This window comes from Suricata suricatta, chromosome 16 (assembly GCF_006229205.1).
Source record: "Suricata suricatta isolate VVHF042 chromosome 16, meerkat_22Aug2017_6uvM2_HiC, whole genome shotgun sequence".
Classification (NCBI taxonomy): Eukaryota; Metazoa; Chordata; class Mammalia; order Carnivora; family Herpestidae; genus Suricata; species Suricata suricatta.
The window spans coordinates 18,045,682-18,063,245 of NC_043715.1; the positions used below are offsets into that span (position 1 = coordinate 18,045,682).

Below are 17,564 nucleotides of genomic sequence, written 5' to 3' on the forward strand. Positions count from 1 at the left end.
GGCAGCAGAGATGGAGGGAAGAGATGAACACTAGAAGCAATTTAAGATGAAAGGTAACAGGCCTAATGACACTGGATGAGGAGTGAGAGTGCAGGAGGACTTCAGAGTTTGAGCTTTTGTCAGCTGGATGGAGGGTGGGGTTGCTTGCTGAGATGGGGGCCCTCAATCTACAGAACAACTCTCTGTCCTGGGTCCCAGATCAAACCCTTTGTTCACTGGCCTATTTCTGGAATCCCCCAAGCTGAACCATTCCTGCCAGTCCAGTCTAGCCTGCAGTGACCCAGGCTTGGTTATTTCTGCCTGCAGGAGGGTATGCTGATTTGGAGCATTAGGAGCCAGGGGCCCAAGAGGTGTCTTTGGAGAAACAGACTGAAGTGCTCACTGTGAAGTTAAAACAGATGGGGTTGGCCTCCTGTTGTGTATCCTAGTGGGTGGATGGAGAGGGCAAGGGAGGGCAGAGGAAAGAGTTCCAGATTGAATTCCAGAAGACCTGGGGCAAAGCTCTTACTTTCTGCTTATATGATGCTGGGCAAGTCACTTAACTCCCTGAAGGGCAGTGTCCCCACCTGGGCGTGAGCAAATGAGAGCTGCTACCAGAGTTGTGAGAATTGATTGGCCTGTCTTGTGTGTGTGTGTGTGTGTGTGTGTGTGTTGGGGGGTAGGGGAGGGGGTCATAGTAGAAGCAGGAGTAAGGAGGTCTCCACGGGTCCCAGGCCATTTATAATTTATAGGTCCTGCCTGGTCGAACCAGGGCTGCTGGTGAGCTGAGGAGAGCCTCTTCCAAGGATAGCCTGGAATAGTAGCCAGATAGATGCCTAAGACGCTGGGCCTCAGGGATTTGGGACCCCCCTGCCCGGGGCTCCTACTAGCCAAGCCCCTGCCTCACTCCGAAGAGGTGGGGGGGTGTGGAGATTAACCAGAGAGGCTGTTTCTTCCTGCCCCCGCGAAAAGGCAGATTTGGGGCGTTTGAGCCCACACCCAGACCAGAACCCACCTTCTCAGGCCTTCCCAGAAAGTTGCCAGTGGGGATCCCTCTCAGCGATTAGTCCCCACTCGGACACAGCGCTCCCTGAAGCGCCAGGGCGGAGCTGAGCTCCAGATGTCCGGGAGCGCACAGCTGGAGGGTCACGTGGCAGCGGCCTTGCCCCCCCCCCCCTCCTTCCTGCCAACGCTGCATTTGGCCCAGGCTGGGTTCTGCGCTGAGCCCCGGAGGCCCTGGCGTCCGGGGCCGCGCCGCTCCCAAGGGACGAGAGTGAGTGTCGGGATCCAAAGGACCGACGTGGTGGGTAGGGAGGGGTGGAAGGGATTCGGCTTCAGCGCGGGAAGGGCGAGCTGGGAATGTGGCCAAGGCTCCGAGTCTCCCGGCCTTGAGGAACCGTCCTGGGCCGACGTTGAGGGGTGGGAATTGGCTACTAGGAGGAACTTCCAGCCTTTTTCAGGGTGCCCATCCCAGTGAGTTTGTATGGGTGGGGTAGGGGTGTAGGTGCCACGGCCGGGAGCAGGAAAACGCCAAAACGCCGGAGGGGGATGAATGGCTTGTAGTCGCAGCCCCCTCCCCCTGGGGAGAGCGGAACCGGGAGCTCCCACTAAGCGCTGGCTTCTGCGTCTGGAGCCCCTGACTGAGTCTCTCCGCAGGGGGCGGGGGCGTGAGCCACTCGGACATGAGGCGGAGGCTGCGCCTACGCGGGGACGCGTCGCTCACGCTGCTCCTCGGCGCCGCCCTCGGCCTCCTGCTCTACACGCAGCGCGAGGGCGCGGCCCCGACCACCAGCGCACCCCGAGCTCAAGGGAAGGAAGAGGCAGCGCCTACTTCTGGACTCCGAGTCTTCCAGGCACCGGACGCAGGCGCAGTCCCAGACCCTCTGGCCTACGAAGGGGACACACCGGAGCCGCCCACACCCACGGGACCCTTTGACTTTGGTCGCTACCTACGCGCCAAGGATCAGCGGCGCTTCCCTCTGCTCATTAATCAGCCACACAAATGCCAAGGAGATGGCGCACCTGAAGGTGGACCCGACTTGCTCATCGCAGTCAAGTCAGTGGCGGCGGACTTCGAGCGGCGCCAAGCCGTGCGCCAGACGTGGGGTGCTGAGGGTCGTGTGCAGGGGGCCCTCGTGCGTCGCGTGTTCTTGCTGGGCGTGCCCAGGGGCAAGGGCACTGACGGGGCAGACGCGGAGGGGGAGGGTACACGAACCCACTGGCCAGCCCTGCTGCGTGCTGAGAGCCGCGCGTACTCAGACATCCTGCTCTGGGCTTTTGACGACACTTTCTTCAACCTAACGCTCAAGGAGATCCACTTTCTGGCCTGGGCCTCGGCCTACTGTCCTGAGGTGCGCTTCGTTTTTAAGGGCGACGCAGATGTGTTCGTGCACGTGGGAAACCTGCTGGAGTTCCTGGCGCCGCGGGACCCGGAGCAGGACCTGCTTGCGGGTGACGTGATTGTACAGGCGCGACCAATCCGCGCGCGGGCCAGCAAATATTACATCCCAGAAGCGGTGTACGGCTTGCCCGCCTACCCCGCATACGCTGGTGGTGGTGGCTTTGTGCTTTCGGGGGTTACGCTGCGCCGCCTGGCCGGCGCCTGTGCACAGGTTGAGCTTTTCCCCATTGACGACGTCTTTCTGGGCATGTGTCTGCAGCGCCTTCGGCTCACACCGGAGCCTCACCCTGCTTTCCGCACTTTTGGCATCCCTCGTCCTTCAGCCGCGCCGCACTTGCGCACCTTTGACCCCTGCTTTTACCGGGAGCTAGTTGTAGTGCACGGGCTCTCGGCTGCTGACATCTGGCTCATGTGGCGCCTGCTGAACGGACCCCGTGGTCCAGCCTGTGCACGTCCTTGGCCTGCCGTTGCTGGCTCCTTCCAGTGGGACTCCTAGTCACCTTCATGGCCCCAAGGAAGATTGTATTTGGCTCCTGCTGGCATGGAACCAATCAAATGGTAGCCCTTTGAAACAGCCAGGGCTGAGCCAAAGAGCACTAGGCTCTGCCAAACAGGGACACACTTTGTCCTCCTATTATCAAGTAGGTTTTTGGGAGCTGGGATGGGTGGTGGTAGAGGCTCATGTAATCTGACCATAGTCCTTGGTTTGGAAACCCTAGAATGCCGTAAATGCACCTTTTTTTTTTTCAAGGCTGGAGGAGGTGTGGGGGCATGGCCTCAGTCCTCACAGAACTGGCATGCATTGTGCTTCCCACCTGTGCCTCCAAATCAGATTTTCAGCCCTGGAAAAAATCTTTAGATTTTCTTAGGTCTCGTTTCCTGAAGCCAACCCCTTCTGGGCCCTGGTCTGGCTGCAACACCAGGGACAGAGGCACACAGGGACAACTGAGTGCATGGACCTCCCTAGAGTCTCCCCACCGCAGAAGAACTTTCACCCACACAACAATGCCAGTCTCCTACTAGAGGCTGTGCTGCTACACTCAGAGGAGCCAAGGAAACTGAGATGACTCCACCATAAAGCTACCCATATTCTTCAACCACCAACTTTCTCAAAAATCAACACCCCTATATTTATTTTAGTACAAACATCCCAGCAACAGCACATGGTGAGCCGCTGCTGAGGGTATAGGTCTTTATTGGAGGTGTATGGGCAGGGCATGAGGAGGGTTCCCCTATTCTAGGAGGATGGGAATAGTCCTGGCTGCCCCAACAGTAGGATGTATGTGGGCTGGGGGCGGGGGGGGGGGTCTCCGACCAGGCCACAGTCCAAATAGGAAGACACCAGTCAGTCACAGAGTTATGGGAGCGCCACACAAGCCTGGCTGTAAGCCCAGGAACCATTTAGAAGCCTGGGGCACGTCCCCTGCACATTCATTGTTAAACTCTATAGGATGAGGCTGTACATGAGTTAATTACAAAAGAGTAATATTTACAAAAATATGTACACACATTTGAAAAACTCACAAAATTGTCATCTATGTATCACAAGTTGCTAGACCAAAATATTAAAAATGGGATAAAATTATACATTTCTCTTCTCAATTCTTTTCAAAAGGATTATTTGTAAAGCACATATGCTACTTTCCTTAGCAAGACCCATGAAAAGACTGAGCAGCCCAGCTTTCCCTGAGCCCCCAGAGGCCTTGAACCATGAAGGGCCTGGCCTGGGGACACTGCCCAGGGTTGGGGCAAGAGAGCCAGCCCACAGTGCAGAACAGAATGCTGAAACAACAAAAGGAGGAAGATGTCTTTGGCTAAAACTTTGGCATTAAATAAAAGAGGCAAACAGGATGGAAACATGCAGCCTGCCAGCCAGGTTGGGGAAGAGTCGGGACATAGGGGACCTTGAAGGCTGGCTTCAAGAGGGGTACAAGGCCCGGGCACATACCTCAATGGTAAAAAGCTGTGTTTCAACCAATTGGGCATGCCTACTGGGCCTCGTAGGGAGCACGTGCAAGGAAGGAACAGGGAAGGGCAGGTGGGCCACCTTGGCCACAGCCACCTCATCAAGTAACTAAAGTGGATGTAGTGCAAAAGTTGCAACCGAGTACTATGGACATGCTACCTGCTTGCCTTAAGGGTCACGTGACAACAATGGGCCAAGGGCAGGACCTCATCCTCGTCCTGGGTGCCTGTGACCTCAGCCACAGAAAGAGTCCCAACTTTTCCCAATGTGTGTGGGGCAGGGGAGAAAGAATCCTGCCTCCTTATGTGTTAGTCGAGGTCTCCTGGGTCCAGGTATCAAGGCTCATAGTTTGTGCTTCTCTTTGCAGTCTGTGTCCCCTGTTGGCACCAGCAAGCTGAGGACAGACAGAGGAATATCTGGGCCTCTCAATCCATAGCAGAGCACCCAGTCTGAGCCCCACCTCAAAACATCACAACAGCCCTTCAACACTGGCAGGGTGTCCAAGAAAACCCACAGGGTGGCACATGGAGGCCCGTTGAATAGGACGCGATGCACATCTCCACAGGGCAGAGGGGCATGGGAGGTGATGTCCTTAGGGGAGCTCTGCTGTTCTCAGGTGGGCACCAGGCCTGGGGGGGCCGTACAGGGTCACCGAGGCAATATGGTTATTCTGCATGACCTGGTGTGAGTAGAGGACAAGGAATCAAAGGGTAAGAGAAGGAGGGATGTATGGAGGGCAGGCAATCAGATCCACAAAAACTACCAGTGAGGCTAGTACTGGAGCTGTGACTGCAGAGAAAGGATTTGAAGCAGCTCCTGTGCACAGTGGACTGTTGTGTGTACAACATACCTGCACACAGGGTTGGGCTGATCCCTTAATACCCCTAGCTCATGCTAGAGCTCATCTCTGGCCCAGCAACTGCCTGCTCTTCATGGAACACATAAACTTCACTATACCTATGTATCCAGTCCTTTTGGAACTGCCAGGGGCCTACTGAAGTTATCCTGGTGTAACAACCAAAAGGGAGAACGGGCAGCCCATTCCTCTCCCAAGCCAGTGGGGTCTCTATAGCCACTTACCCATAACACATTCTTTCATATGGCATCCAAAGGTACCCAACACTCTTGTGGTGAGCCCCACTTGGCCCTTGGGGTTTCTTTTCCTACTGTATTTATGTTCTCAAATACGTGAAATCCCTGTCACCTCTCATCTTGTTGGATATAGACCACTACTTTAGTCTCTATGATCCCAAATTTCCCCAACATAGTTTCGGAACCCTTACTGTTAAATGTGGGTAGGTCAGATTCTTAGCAGACAGGGTCACTGCGGAAGAATTAACTCACCCAGCAGAGCCGTTAGGCCCTCCTCAAACTTTCTCCATCACTTGCCCATCCCTGCCATGGCCACCAGCCCCTTAACCCCTAGGGCTTACCTCAAAGATCATCCGCTGAAGACCAAAGCAGAATGTGGAGCCAAATGGGTTGGTGTTGTTTGGGGAGGAGGACCTGAGGCCAGGGAAGCCAGAATTAGAGGAGCAGACAGAAGCCAAGGCCAGGCAGGCCATCCAGTCCCTTCTGGGATGGGGGCTATTGTCCAGTGGTCTCTCATGGCTTTATCTGTTTCCCACACAGGCCCTTGAGGTCCCAGGGTTGGTGACAGGTCTTATTCAAGCTCTGAATCCTACACAGTCCAGTGGTGCACAGGAGGTTTTTATGAAGTTAGAATGGAATGGCAAGAAGTTAGGAAGGAGACGCCACATGCAGCATGGCAACTGGGTACAAAGCTGGGTACAAAGCTTGTGGAAATTCTGATGGGGAAAAAAGAGCCCAAGACAGCCAGTGATAACTGTTTCACTTTCTGAGTAACTAGGGGTGAAAGGGCCCCTCTATCTGGAGGTAGCTGGAAGGGAGCTATCCACGGGGGCAACCTTCCTGGTACAGGTAAACATGCAGAATAGCTGGCTCTGTCGAAATGTGCAGGGTGGGAGCAGGAAATAATGTGTGTGGCAATACTAGCAACTTTTGTTATTTCTAAGCCATAAGCACTGCTAGACCTCCCTACGGCACCTGGGCAGTGAGGAGCAGGATGGGGTTGTCAGAGACAGCAGCCTTCCACTCACCTGTGCAGGACAACAGGCTTCTCCACAGGGTGGCCCAGGAGCTCCTGGATATTGTCCCACTACAAAAGGGGGTGGTAAGGGCTTAGCAGAGACCTAACCATGCCTGTGACCAATGACTGGCCCAGAGGATATGGGCCCCAGACTGCTGGTGGGCTAACACCCACTTCATTTTAGGGCTACATCGGGTGGGAAAATATGAGCTCACCTTGCTGTAGGTTGTGCATGTTTCTGTCTGACCATCTGCATTTTCTGAAAAGAAACACAGGGTAGGTTGGTAGCTGGCCCAGGGCACCTGTGACCCAGTCCTAGGCAGAATCCAAACCTGGCCACCCTGTGCATTGGGGTTAGAGTACAGAGGGAAGGCAGATGGGGCTATTTCAGAGTTTTTGAATGGAAGAGGGTAAAGAACCAGTATATGAACAGCAGTTACAAGACTGACCTGGAAGCACCTGGATAATCATGTGTAGGAAACTCTCCCCATCAGAGACAACAAATCCCTGCTCAGAGACTAGCAGTCCCATGGTCAGAGGAAAAGACCTTTAGAACCTTCAGGAGACTACAGACCAGAACAATACAGCCCCCAAAGATACCAAGAGCCCAACCCTAAGGAGCTGAGGCTATGGGCAAAGCAGTTGTACAAAGGCTCCATAAACCCAACCATTTCTGTTTGGATCACGGTCTCTTCTCATCATGAGAGACTAACTTTCCAAAACCCCTTCCTTACTCTGAAGATATTTACTACTCACCTTTCTTTATGGCTAGTGGGATCTTGAACTCACAGCGATGATAACTAGAGAGAGAAGTCAGATAGGTAAAGGTTGGGCCCATGAGATGCCTGACCATCTGTGCATCTCAACCCTGCATCCATAATAAACCCATTCCCCAAAGCCCTGGCTCTGGGGTCTGAAGAACCTGTTATCTTGGATAAGATACCAAGCTTTCTGAACCTATTTCCCAATTTGTAAAATGGGTACAAATGGAAAGATAAAAGGTACTGGACACTGTATGAGAAACAGAACACAGGAAATGTTCGCTTCCCATAAAACTATAAGAATTCAGGTATAAATTAGTGGGCATTCAAAGCCACAAGCTCTCTTTTACTAGGGATTTTCAGCTCAAAGCTCAGTTTTGGAGGGGCAAGTACAGGTATACTCACATGTTAAAATTATAATGCCCAGGGTAATTGGTGTGTAGGACAAACTTCTTCACTTTGTGTGTATTTGCGTCAAAGAGGATATCCTGGGATAGAAAACAAGGATTTCCAAGTAAGGAAAGTTACTGAGGTTGGGCAAGGGCATGTCCAACTCTGAGATGGCTGTTTCAAAATAGAGATGCCTCTGAACAAAGCTTTCTCTCAAACAACAGTCAAGGGGACAGCTGAGGCAAGCAGCACTAACTGGACATTTTCAGTAAAGGGGGGACCCAATCATCTGCAGGTCTCCCATTCCAAGCTTTGTAGCAGCAGGCTGAGCAGGCTTGTGGGCTACAGCTCCCACTGCTTGGGAACTCAAACCTACCAGGGAGATCTTTCCTAACAAGCACCTAATTACTCTAAATGCCATGACCGGCCAGACCCATTAGCCCACAGGGCTTCCATTAGGTCCTCTCTGTGAGAACCAGCGACCCCTGGAACTGAAGATCCAGCCTTTGGCCGGGACTCAGACCTGGAGTTGATGCTGCCCATTGAACACTCCCTCCTATTCACCACACACTTCCCAGTTTCATACTCTGACAGCTGTTCATGCCTGTGACCCTAAAGTTCCCTCTGACTCCATTCTTATATTAGCTACATTAAGTCCTGTTAGGGCTGGGCCATTTGCTCCATCCTCCTTGTCACTTATCATCACTTGCCCTTGCCCTCCAGAGGTTCAGTTTACAAAGTGCTGTTCCCTCTGCCTCTGTCCTACCTCAAGTGTTTATGATCCTGCTGCCGTTCCCCTACTACTCCTGGCTCCTCTGGTCTTTTTCCACATAGGCAGATCCAGGATCTTCTCTCTCCCTCTCCAGATTCTACCCTTTCTTTGGTGCTTCAGGACCTCAGGCCCTAGAAGGCTCAAAGGTTAGAAGACCCAAGGTCCAGGCCAACCCTTCCCTAAGAGATGTATCTTGCTAGGGCAGGGTTTACACAACTTCTCACTTACACATCCCATCTACTAGCAGGACTGTCAGCACTGACAGTGGCTACCAACTCCATTCAACACCCTACATCCAGAGCACAGGGCCATAGCAATGCCTCTGGGGTGATCCCCTAAAAGTACATAAGCACACTCCCACAGTCTTTGACCTTTTTAAGTCTCCCTATTTTGTGACTCCAGAAGAGGGTCCTGTGTTCTACAAATGGCCAGATCCCAAAACAGGTTAACCAAAACGACTCCCATAGCCTCCACCTGTGCAGCATGCTTCCTTCAATAAAGAAGCCAGACATACTAGGGAACCTGATGTTTCTAAGCAATCCTGGTAGCAAGGAAGGCCCACTTTGGGGTACCAGTCCAATGCACCACTGGGCAAAGCCTGCTGGGGCTAGTTTTCCTGCTGCCAGGCATGGTTATAAGCTCTTTGTGTACACAAGGGTATGCCCACGTGCATGGTCCACCACCACAGAAATCAAACATTTCTCTAAGGAATCAGAACTTACCACTCCAAGAGTGAAGTAGTTAAAAAAGTAGTCATTGCACTTGGATGGAACTTGTTTATGAGGAGAAGGAGAATGAATTTTCATCTGTTAGGAAAAAAAAATTAAAATCCAACCCCTTAATACAGTTCTTGGATTAACTGAAAGTCTACAAATTGTGTTTTGTGTGTGACATTAAGCTAGTGGGTGAATAAGAGTGTCAGAGTCCCTGCTGCTGGTGCTGAATAACACAGCCAGCCTTGCTGGACTACAGACTAAGCCCTGGTGTCCAAGAAAAGGCAGGACACTCTGATCAACAGGATCAGACAAGAGCTTTCAATTTAATTCTTTGTCAACTTTAAGAGAAAAGGTTCTATGGAAAAATAAATAATTTACATTTACTTGACATTAAGTAAATATCAATTAAGAAAGAAAAGTGGGGTGCCTGACTGGCTTAGTCAGTAGGTAGAGCATGTGACTCTTGACCTTAGGGTTGCGAGTTAGAGCCCCATGTTGGGGTTAGTGTTTACTTTAAAAAAAAATATAGAGAGAGACTACCTTTTCAACCTTATAAACACATTTCCCTACCTTGTCTTCTGACTTATAGAAGACCTTGTGTGGAGAGCCAAGCATGCTAAGAACATCTTGGCAGGAATCACCAAAATATACTGAACGTTCAAATACCCGCATCTTGGCATCTGCTAATAGGCCAGGTCCACAACCTGTAGAGAAGAAGGGAGAAGTGATCAGGTTCCCTGCCAGGGCCTGAGATGTTGCAGCCTAAGGCCCAGAGGGCCACAGAGAGGCCACTGATTGCATGCTGCAATGTTAGCTCTGGCTAAGGGGCAAGACTGCATACAAGTGGAAATACCAGGTCACACGGCCTGCAATATTACGAGAGATCACTATCTACCTGAAATAATCCCAGAGATTCACTCAATCCCACAAAAGGGATGTGGAGCTCTCGAAATTTTATTTAGTCACCAAATATTTATTTATTGACTACCATGGGCTAGACACTTTGTTAGATATTGAGGAAATATGCTGACCAAAACAAGTGTAGTCTCTGTCCATATTTGAGTTCATGGTGTGAAGATCCCAAACCCACACGACACAACTGTGACACAATAAACAGCAGCATAGGTGCTATGGAAGTATAGAACGAGGTGCTATATCCTGCCACTTTCTAGGTCCTGACAAGACACAAGAATTTATGTTAAGAGGGGCTTCTCAATGGTAACCTCCAACCAGAGACCGGACCTAAAGAAGAAAGCACTCTATAAAAAAGCCAAGAGTGAAACATCCATTAACGCTGATAGACCCACTAACGCTCAAAAACAACAAACCAGAAAAGTGGGAGGATAAGAAAACCCAGTCTGCCAAAAGTTTCTTCTTTGGGAAGAATCTTTAAACCCCGACTCTCACAGTTCTAGTTAAGCATACACACACAGCAGCAGCGGTGGAACAGCAACAGACACACCTAACGGTAACATCTGCCCCATTCTGTGGATGAGGAAGTCCTGTGCTGTATGCCCAAAGTCTCCAGGTACACCTGTGAATGTGCAGACGGGGCTACAAGGAAGGCGCTCTTCATAGGGGAGTCTTCTCTCTTGTCTCACTCTACCTGAAGCCTACCCAGGTAAAAGTACCCTTCGTTTTAGGAGACTATTCTAGCTTCTGATTCCTTGGAGTGAATCTTCCTAGAAATTACTTTGAGGACCAGGATAGATGAACTGTCTTCTTATCTTAAAAACATCACTGTAGCTGCACTCCATAGGAAACATGTGAGAAATGGGTTGGCTAAGACAAGCTATGTTTGCCAAAGGAAACTCTCAATGAGTACTAGACAGTACTCAGAGACTCTCTGACTCTAAGTGTTTCCCCCGCTGATCCGGCAAGCAGTGAGATGTATCTGCTGGGAGTGTTCTGTACAAGGTGGCAGTCAGAAGTGGAGATTCCCCGCCCTCAACAGACTCCTCCTGCTGTCACTTGGGTAAGTGCCATTTCTGACTACCCCGCCGTTTCAAGGAGTGATCCTTCTGAAAGAGAGACCCTAAACTGATCTTGCTGCTACATCTCAATTCTCTCAAACAGTACAGCTCAAGTGCAACATTAGTTTTCTGCTTGGCTAGAAAACCACATTTTTAGAAATTTCTAACCTGGCAATTGTGAACCATCTAACTGTTTAGGGGAGTGAGTTCACAGTTTATACGCCAGATGCTTCATAGTTAAGAACCAGTGCCTTAGAAACTGATGCAAGACCCCAATTTATGAACAACCACTGGATAGGCACAGCCCCTATGCTGGTTCCAAGGCCAAAGACACGAGGCAAACTCCACACTGGAGATCCCTGTACTACTAATACTTATCATGACCCACGGTCTAAAGTAGCCGAGATTGGCCATGCCACACAAGGAAATCACAAATAAGACATGGATCCTGGAAAGACCAGCCTTTGAAGGCAGCAGCTCTTTTTTTGTTCATAGTCAGCAAAACCCTCAGTGGGTGTTGTCAAACCCCAATTCAGTAAGTCTCTTCTGCCAGCCTACTGAGAACTGGGCATAAAGGGGGGGAAAGGGCAGAACACCCCAATATCGCAGCTCATAATAAGCATCTCTAGTAAACCACCTGGGAACCACTACAAAACTACAGAAGCACATAGTAGGCTATGTACATGCTAGGGGAAGCAATGCTACTGTTGTTATTTATAAGATTTGTTAATGATAATACTGTCACCCCTTTTTCATTAAACTTCAACAAAAGCTTTAACCATAAACATCTACATTGTCTTGTACCAACTATCTCTAAGTGTGTGGAATTTTAGAACGTCTCAACCTGAATGTAATAGAGAATTCACCACCCCAAGGCCAGTAACTGACCTGCAGCAAGTAGCCGAAGTCGTAAACCTGAGGGTCCAGTTCCATCTCGAAGAACATCTACACTCTCAGCATATACATTGCCAAGGAAACAGCTCAGGGGCATCACGGGAGCCCTGGAGGCAGGCACAGAATGAGCAGAGGTTTTACCCTCCCTCCCAGGAAGCCCATGGCCCATGAAGCTTGTGCTCCCCACACGCACTTGGTATCCTGTAGGCTGTTTCCACTGTAGATGTACATTCGTTTCACAGTTGCTCCGTGGGGTATCTGGAGAGAAGCTAGACCATGGGCAAAATTGGGCTGCAAACACAGGATACAAGTTTTATTGAGAGCCCACCGCAGGCAATGTGACCCAGGCTCTTGCACTTCTCCAGCACTCATGGTCTTCAAGAACTGGCCAAAGCTAACAGTTAAACCTGGCTCTGGGTCAATAAACTCACCCCATCCATTCAAGTTCATCTTTAATTTTACTGTTTCTTTCCTTCATCAAGAAAAACATGTAGGCATGCTTCCTTTAATAAAATGCTAGCCTTATAAAGAACCATCATTTCTTGATCCTAAGGATGCTGCTACTTAAGGATGAACAAAACATTTTCCTAAAAGCAATAAATAACTGAAAATCCTCAAATTCTGGGTTACTGAAAAAAACATAGTGATTTAGTTTTAAAGCAAGGCACAACTGGATTTATCTCTGAAAATCCTCATTCTGCAGTACGATGTGCCCTCTTCCTGGGAATGCTGGCTTGGGCTTTGTCCTTGCTATCAGTCGTACCCATATTGGCCCCTGAAGATCTCAGAGACAAGGAAACCAAAGGGTATCTGTCCGTCCTCCCCAATGGCACTGTCTTCTGGGACCATATCACCTGGGTACTAGGTGACAAATACCATGGGAAGGGAAGGGCTAACCTCGTACTTGGGAGCCTCGGTCCACGAGTCTAACTGAAAAGAGAAAGACAGTCCTCTGAAGTTGAGGTGGAAGAGCTGCTCAGCAGAGTTGTACACTGTGAGAGTGGGGAGGAGAAAATGACATGGTTGAATGGTACCAGAAGAGAAGAAAACAAAGTAGCCTGGCAACACCTTCTTTGTGCCTGATTCCCGAACTGACTTACTAGGGTGAAAACAAGGGGGAGAAGCCTTCCTTCTCACCCACGTATCAATCCCCAAATCCTACAGGAACCTGGCTTCCTGTAGGAAGGGGCACTACAGCTGGGATGGTGTCCCTTGCCAGGCTTGTCATTATGGGCTGTGGCAGAGGAGAGGAAATAGATAGACTTGGCTTACCTCCAGGATGGGTTGCACCGAAAGACTGGTCAATCTGCTCAATGGTGGGAGCTATGGCCTGAGAGTTAAAATGTACTCCGCTAAAAAACAAAGATGCTTTTCAAATTAGTGAAAATGATGGCTGGAAGAGTTATTCTTAAAACACAGACAGAAGTCTACAAGTATGTCAAAATACAAGTTTAATTATAGAACTTTAAAGTGAAAGATAATTAATGGGGTCAGAACAAGTCTCCTGAGACTGACATATAGAATTGATCCTCTAGGCCTCCAAAGACATGTGTGGTTACCAGGCACAGTTTAGAAGGAAATAAATTCAGTCTCAGCCCTATGGCATTTGGACTTGGATAAAGTGTGGCCCCAGGAACAGAACGTGTGAATGAGTTTTCCGGGGATGCCTATTAGTAGTTTGGCTTGAAAAGGAATTTTCTTAAAATGAGATGAACATCTTAAAAGAACACTGTAACCAAGCAAAACAGCTTGTTTTCTTAACAGGCAGAAGAGCCAGCCAGCACTCACGGACTGGGTGAATGGGTGAATGGGTGGGGCAGATCCCAAGCAAAGGGGGAAAACCTGAGGGGGAGGGGCTTGGAAATAAAGAGGAACACATAATTTCAGATGATGAGCAGGTAGGGAGAATGCTTAAAGGTTAATTTAAAAATGAGTATAATTCATGGAACACCATTTTTTTAACCAGGCATGGTGCCGAGTGCTTTGCCAGCAGTAGTCTCTCGTGTCACCTTCCTAACCCAGCAGACACTTATTGGCTTCATTTCTCTGCTGGGAAAACAAGCTTAGAGAGCTTAAGTGACTTACCCAAAGTCACAGAGGTAACAGAATGATGAACACAGGGCAGACTGACCCTGGCTCGACCCCATGCTTTTACCCACCACTAATTCTTTTTTTTAAATTTTTTAAACAAATGTGAGGTGATGGCTCATTGTAGTTTTTAAAAAATCTAATTTATTGCCAAATTGGCTTACATACATACCCAGTGATGATATCAATAAGTGCCCTCCTCAACGCCCATCACCCATTTCCCCCTCTCCCCTATGTCCCCACCCACTCTGTTTGTTCTCTGTATTTAAGAGTCTCTTGTGGTTTGCCTCTCTCCGTTTGTAACTATTTTTTTTTCTCCTTCCTTTCCCCTATGGTATTCTGTTAAGTTTCTCAAGATCACATATGAGTGAAAACACATGATATCTGTCCTTCTCTGACTGACTTACTTCACTCAGCATAGTACCTTCCAGTTCCATCCACATTGCTGCAAATGGCATGATTTCATTCCTTCTCATTGCCAGGTAGTATTCCATTGTATATATAAACCACATCATTATCCATTCATCAGCTGATGGACATTTAGGCTCTTTCCATTATTTGGCTATTGTTAAAAGCGCTGCCATAAACATTGGGGTACATGTGCCCCTATGCATCAGCACTCTTGTATCCCCTGGGTAAATTCTTAGTAGTGCTATTGCTGGGTCATAGGTACCTACCACTAACTTTTTTTTTTAATGATCTTTGGTTTTTTTTTTTTAATTTTTTTTTTAATTTTTTGAGAGACAGAGAGAGACAGCACGAGCAGGGGAGGGTCAGAGAGATGGAGATACAGAATCTGAAGCAGGCTCCAGGTTCCGAGCTAGCTGTCAGTACAGAGCCCGACGCGGGGCTCAAACCCACGAACCATGAGATCATGACCTGAGCTGAAGCCGGACGCTTAACCGACTGAGCCACCCAGGTGGCCCCCTACCACTAACTCTTAAGAGGGAAAAGACAAAGGCTCTAACAAAACTAAAAGACAAAAAGAATCTGCAAGGGGCCAGTGCTATTACACAACTGCTTTATCCACTTCTCTACTGGCATATGCTGCTTGAACTAGCTCCAGAATTGGACCCTTTCATGCCCTCACAAAGGGAAAGGGAAGCCCGTTAAGGAAGTTTACTAAACAGAATATTCTAGATGGTAGCATAGCACCTTGCCATAAAGGGTGCTCAAATATTAGTTCATGATACAGGCCATTCCATTTTCATTCTAAAAAGTAGATTTTGGCCCCCAAATAGAGGTCCCTCTGGCATTCTCTTTAGCATACAAAGGCTTTGGAGTCATACGTATCTAGGGAGGGCAGCTGTGACCCAGAAGACAGTCACATAATCACCTCTAAGCTGAGGTCCTGCTTTGTTGTAAGGATTAAATGAACTGACATATATGAGAAATGTTTTACACAGAGAATGTTCTAAACAAGATTTCCTTCTCTTCCTTGGGAAGCTAAGTAGGTTTGGAGGCTGCCTGTGGAAATCATGGTACCAGGCTGTAATCCTGAAACTGCTACAAATGGGAGTTCCTTACTAACCTAATGAGGGTAATAGATAAAGTCTATTTGTACCAATCCTGTGACGTATAGCAGCAGGGAAGAAAACTTACCAATATTTTAACTTTACTTTAGTCAAGTCATATACTTCAATCACCTAAAAAAAAAAAAATCAAATTTTAAGCACTGGTAATGCTCTGCAATTGAAAGAGATAGATTAAATAGACATTTATAGGGGTGTCTGAGTGGCTCAGTCAGTTGAGTGTCTGACTCTGGATTTTGGCTCAGGTCACAATCCCGGGGTTGTGGGATTGAGTCTCACGTTGGGCTCTATGCTCAATATGGAGCCTGCTTGAGATTCACTCTCTCTATCCCCCTCTGCCCCTCTCCCCAGCTCATTCACATTCTCTAAAATAAAATTAAATTAAAAAAAAGAAAAGACATTTTTAGTGGGGCACCTGGCTTAATAGAACACATGACTCTTGATTTTGGGGCTGTGAGCTTGAGCCACTCACTGGGTGTATTTAAAAATAAAATCTTAAGAAAAAACAAACATTTATAGAATAGTATGGAAAAAAATCTATCACTAGCCAAAATCCTCCTGAAGCACTGCATATTATGTTTTGTTCTCATTTTTAAATTTGGAGGAAAAACCGATAACACACACAGCATAACCTCTCCATTCCCTTCATCCAGGTGATTAAGAGATGCCGATGGAGGCTTTGGGTCAAAGATCCTTTATCTAGGGACACCTGGGTGGCTCAGTTCGTTGAGCATCCGACTTCGGCTCAGGTCATGATCTCACAGTTCATGGGTTCGGGGCCTGCATCAGGCTGTGTGTTGACCGCTTGCTCAGAGGCTGGAGCCTGTTTTGGATTCTGTGTCTCCTTCTCTCTCTGCCCCTCCCCTGCTCATGCTCAGTCTCTCTCTGTCTCTCAATAATAAATAAATGTAAAAAAAATTTTAAGGAGAAAGAAAGATCCTTTATCTAATCTACTGCTGGGTCATATAGAAGACTGCATACACGTAACAGTGGAAACCTCCACAGAAACAAATTCACATAGTATAAAGGTTAAAACTATGGATAAAACCTTGGATACTGAGCCTCCTTTCTTCTCTTCCACACTTTGCTGCATTAAAAAGAGCTCAGATCAAGTCACTTTCAAAAACAGCTTTAAAATACTGTGGTTTACAAAACAAAAAGATGGGGGGAGGTCTATCCTGCTAGAAAACAAGTCCTATTACACTAGGTTAGGACAAGTGTGACAAAACTCAAATATGTATACGTATCTCTATTGAAAGGTACCTGGAGAGCATCAGGACCCTTGTATAATTTCAAGGGATCAGCCTTGAATTAAATGCCAAGAACCCAGGGCAGAGATAAAGGTACTGAACACTCAGCTACCAGTGGGGCCAAATAATGAGTACTGTGAAGTCTTCTATGCCAATGGTGTCAAGGGCTTAGTAGCCAGAAACATAGCTGGTCGAGGCCTGGAGAACCAGCTATTACCCTCCAGTTGGGAGTTGTGGCCCTTACTGTAGAGGAACAAGTGGAGCTAATTCAGTGTCTGTCTGCCCTGACAACATGGGCCTCATCCTAGAAGGGGTTGTGGGCCCTGCATGCAGAAGCATCTGGCACTGCCACAGAAAATGAGACAAAATAGTTTACTCTTGGCTAGACCTTATCTCTAATTTTGTTCAGTAGTTATAACACTGAACCACAAGGTGACTACCGCTGAATTATAATGCAACTTTTCTGATCCTACTTGCAAAGAGTAACTCTCTCTGCTGGGCTGTTATAGCGCTTCAATCAACTTTTTCCTACACTACTTGTATATGTAATTCACTAGTCCCACTAAGTTAAGCCTTTAAGGTCTGGCTCATTAGTTTGCACAGGAAAGGTACTCAAAATCTCAGACAAGTCTGACAGTTATGAATCTAGCCAAGGGCAATGTGAAGCTAGAAAACATGAAAAGAGGTGCCAAGAGAGGTCATTAAAGGAAGAACAGGGGAACAGCTGTGATT

General features: G+C 48.3%; 2 protein-coding genes across 6 annotated transcripts in view; one reads left to right on the forward strand and one right to left on the reverse strand.

Annotated features, from left to right (window-relative positions):
• Positions 1-666: 666 nt before the first annotated feature.
• B3GNT9 (UDP-GlcNAc:betaGal beta-1,3-N-acetylglucosaminyltransferase 9) lies at positions 667-3,967 on the forward strand. The gene is made up of 2 exons (XM_029925504.1): positions 667-1,252; positions 1,636-3,967. Exon 2 carries the CDS (start codon positions 1,662-1,664, stop codon positions 2,874-2,876), a length of 1,215 nt encoding a protein of 404 aa, XP_029781364.1. The 5' UTR covers positions 667-1,252; positions 1,636-1,661; the 3' UTR covers positions 2,877-3,967.
• Positions 3,486-17,564, reverse strand: part of C16H16orf70 (chromosome 16 C16orf70 homolog) — a 29,242-nt gene continuing 15,163 nt past the window's right edge. For 4 of the 5 annotated variants that reach the window (XM_029925500.1, XM_029925501.1, XM_029925503.1 and 1 more), the window contains exons 5-17: positions 15,653-15,696; positions 13,235-13,314; positions 12,860-12,954; positions 12,156-12,253; positions 11,957-12,069; positions 9,666-9,799; positions 9,102-9,185; positions 7,623-7,705; positions 7,213-7,256; positions 6,672-6,715; positions 6,467-6,525; positions 5,780-5,852; positions 3,486-5,025 (exon numbers count right to left, since the gene is read on the reverse strand). In XM_029925500.1, coding sequence (XP_029781360.1) covers positions 4,939-5,025; positions 5,780-5,852; positions 6,467-6,525; positions 6,672-6,715; positions 7,213-7,256; positions 7,623-7,705; positions 9,102-9,185; positions 9,666-9,799; positions 11,957-12,069; positions 12,156-12,253; positions 12,860-12,954; positions 13,235-13,314; positions 15,653-15,696 — 1,038 coding nt within the window. In that variant the 3' untranslated portion in view covers positions 3,486-4,938. The remainder of the gene's footprint in view (positions 5,026-5,779; positions 5,853-6,466; positions 6,526-6,671; positions 6,716-7,212; positions 7,257-7,622; positions 7,706-9,101; positions 9,186-9,665; positions 9,800-11,956; positions 12,070-12,155; positions 12,254-12,859; positions 12,955-13,234; positions 13,315-15,652; positions 15,697-17,564) is intronic. The other variant, XR_003903826.1, reaches the window with a different exon arrangement.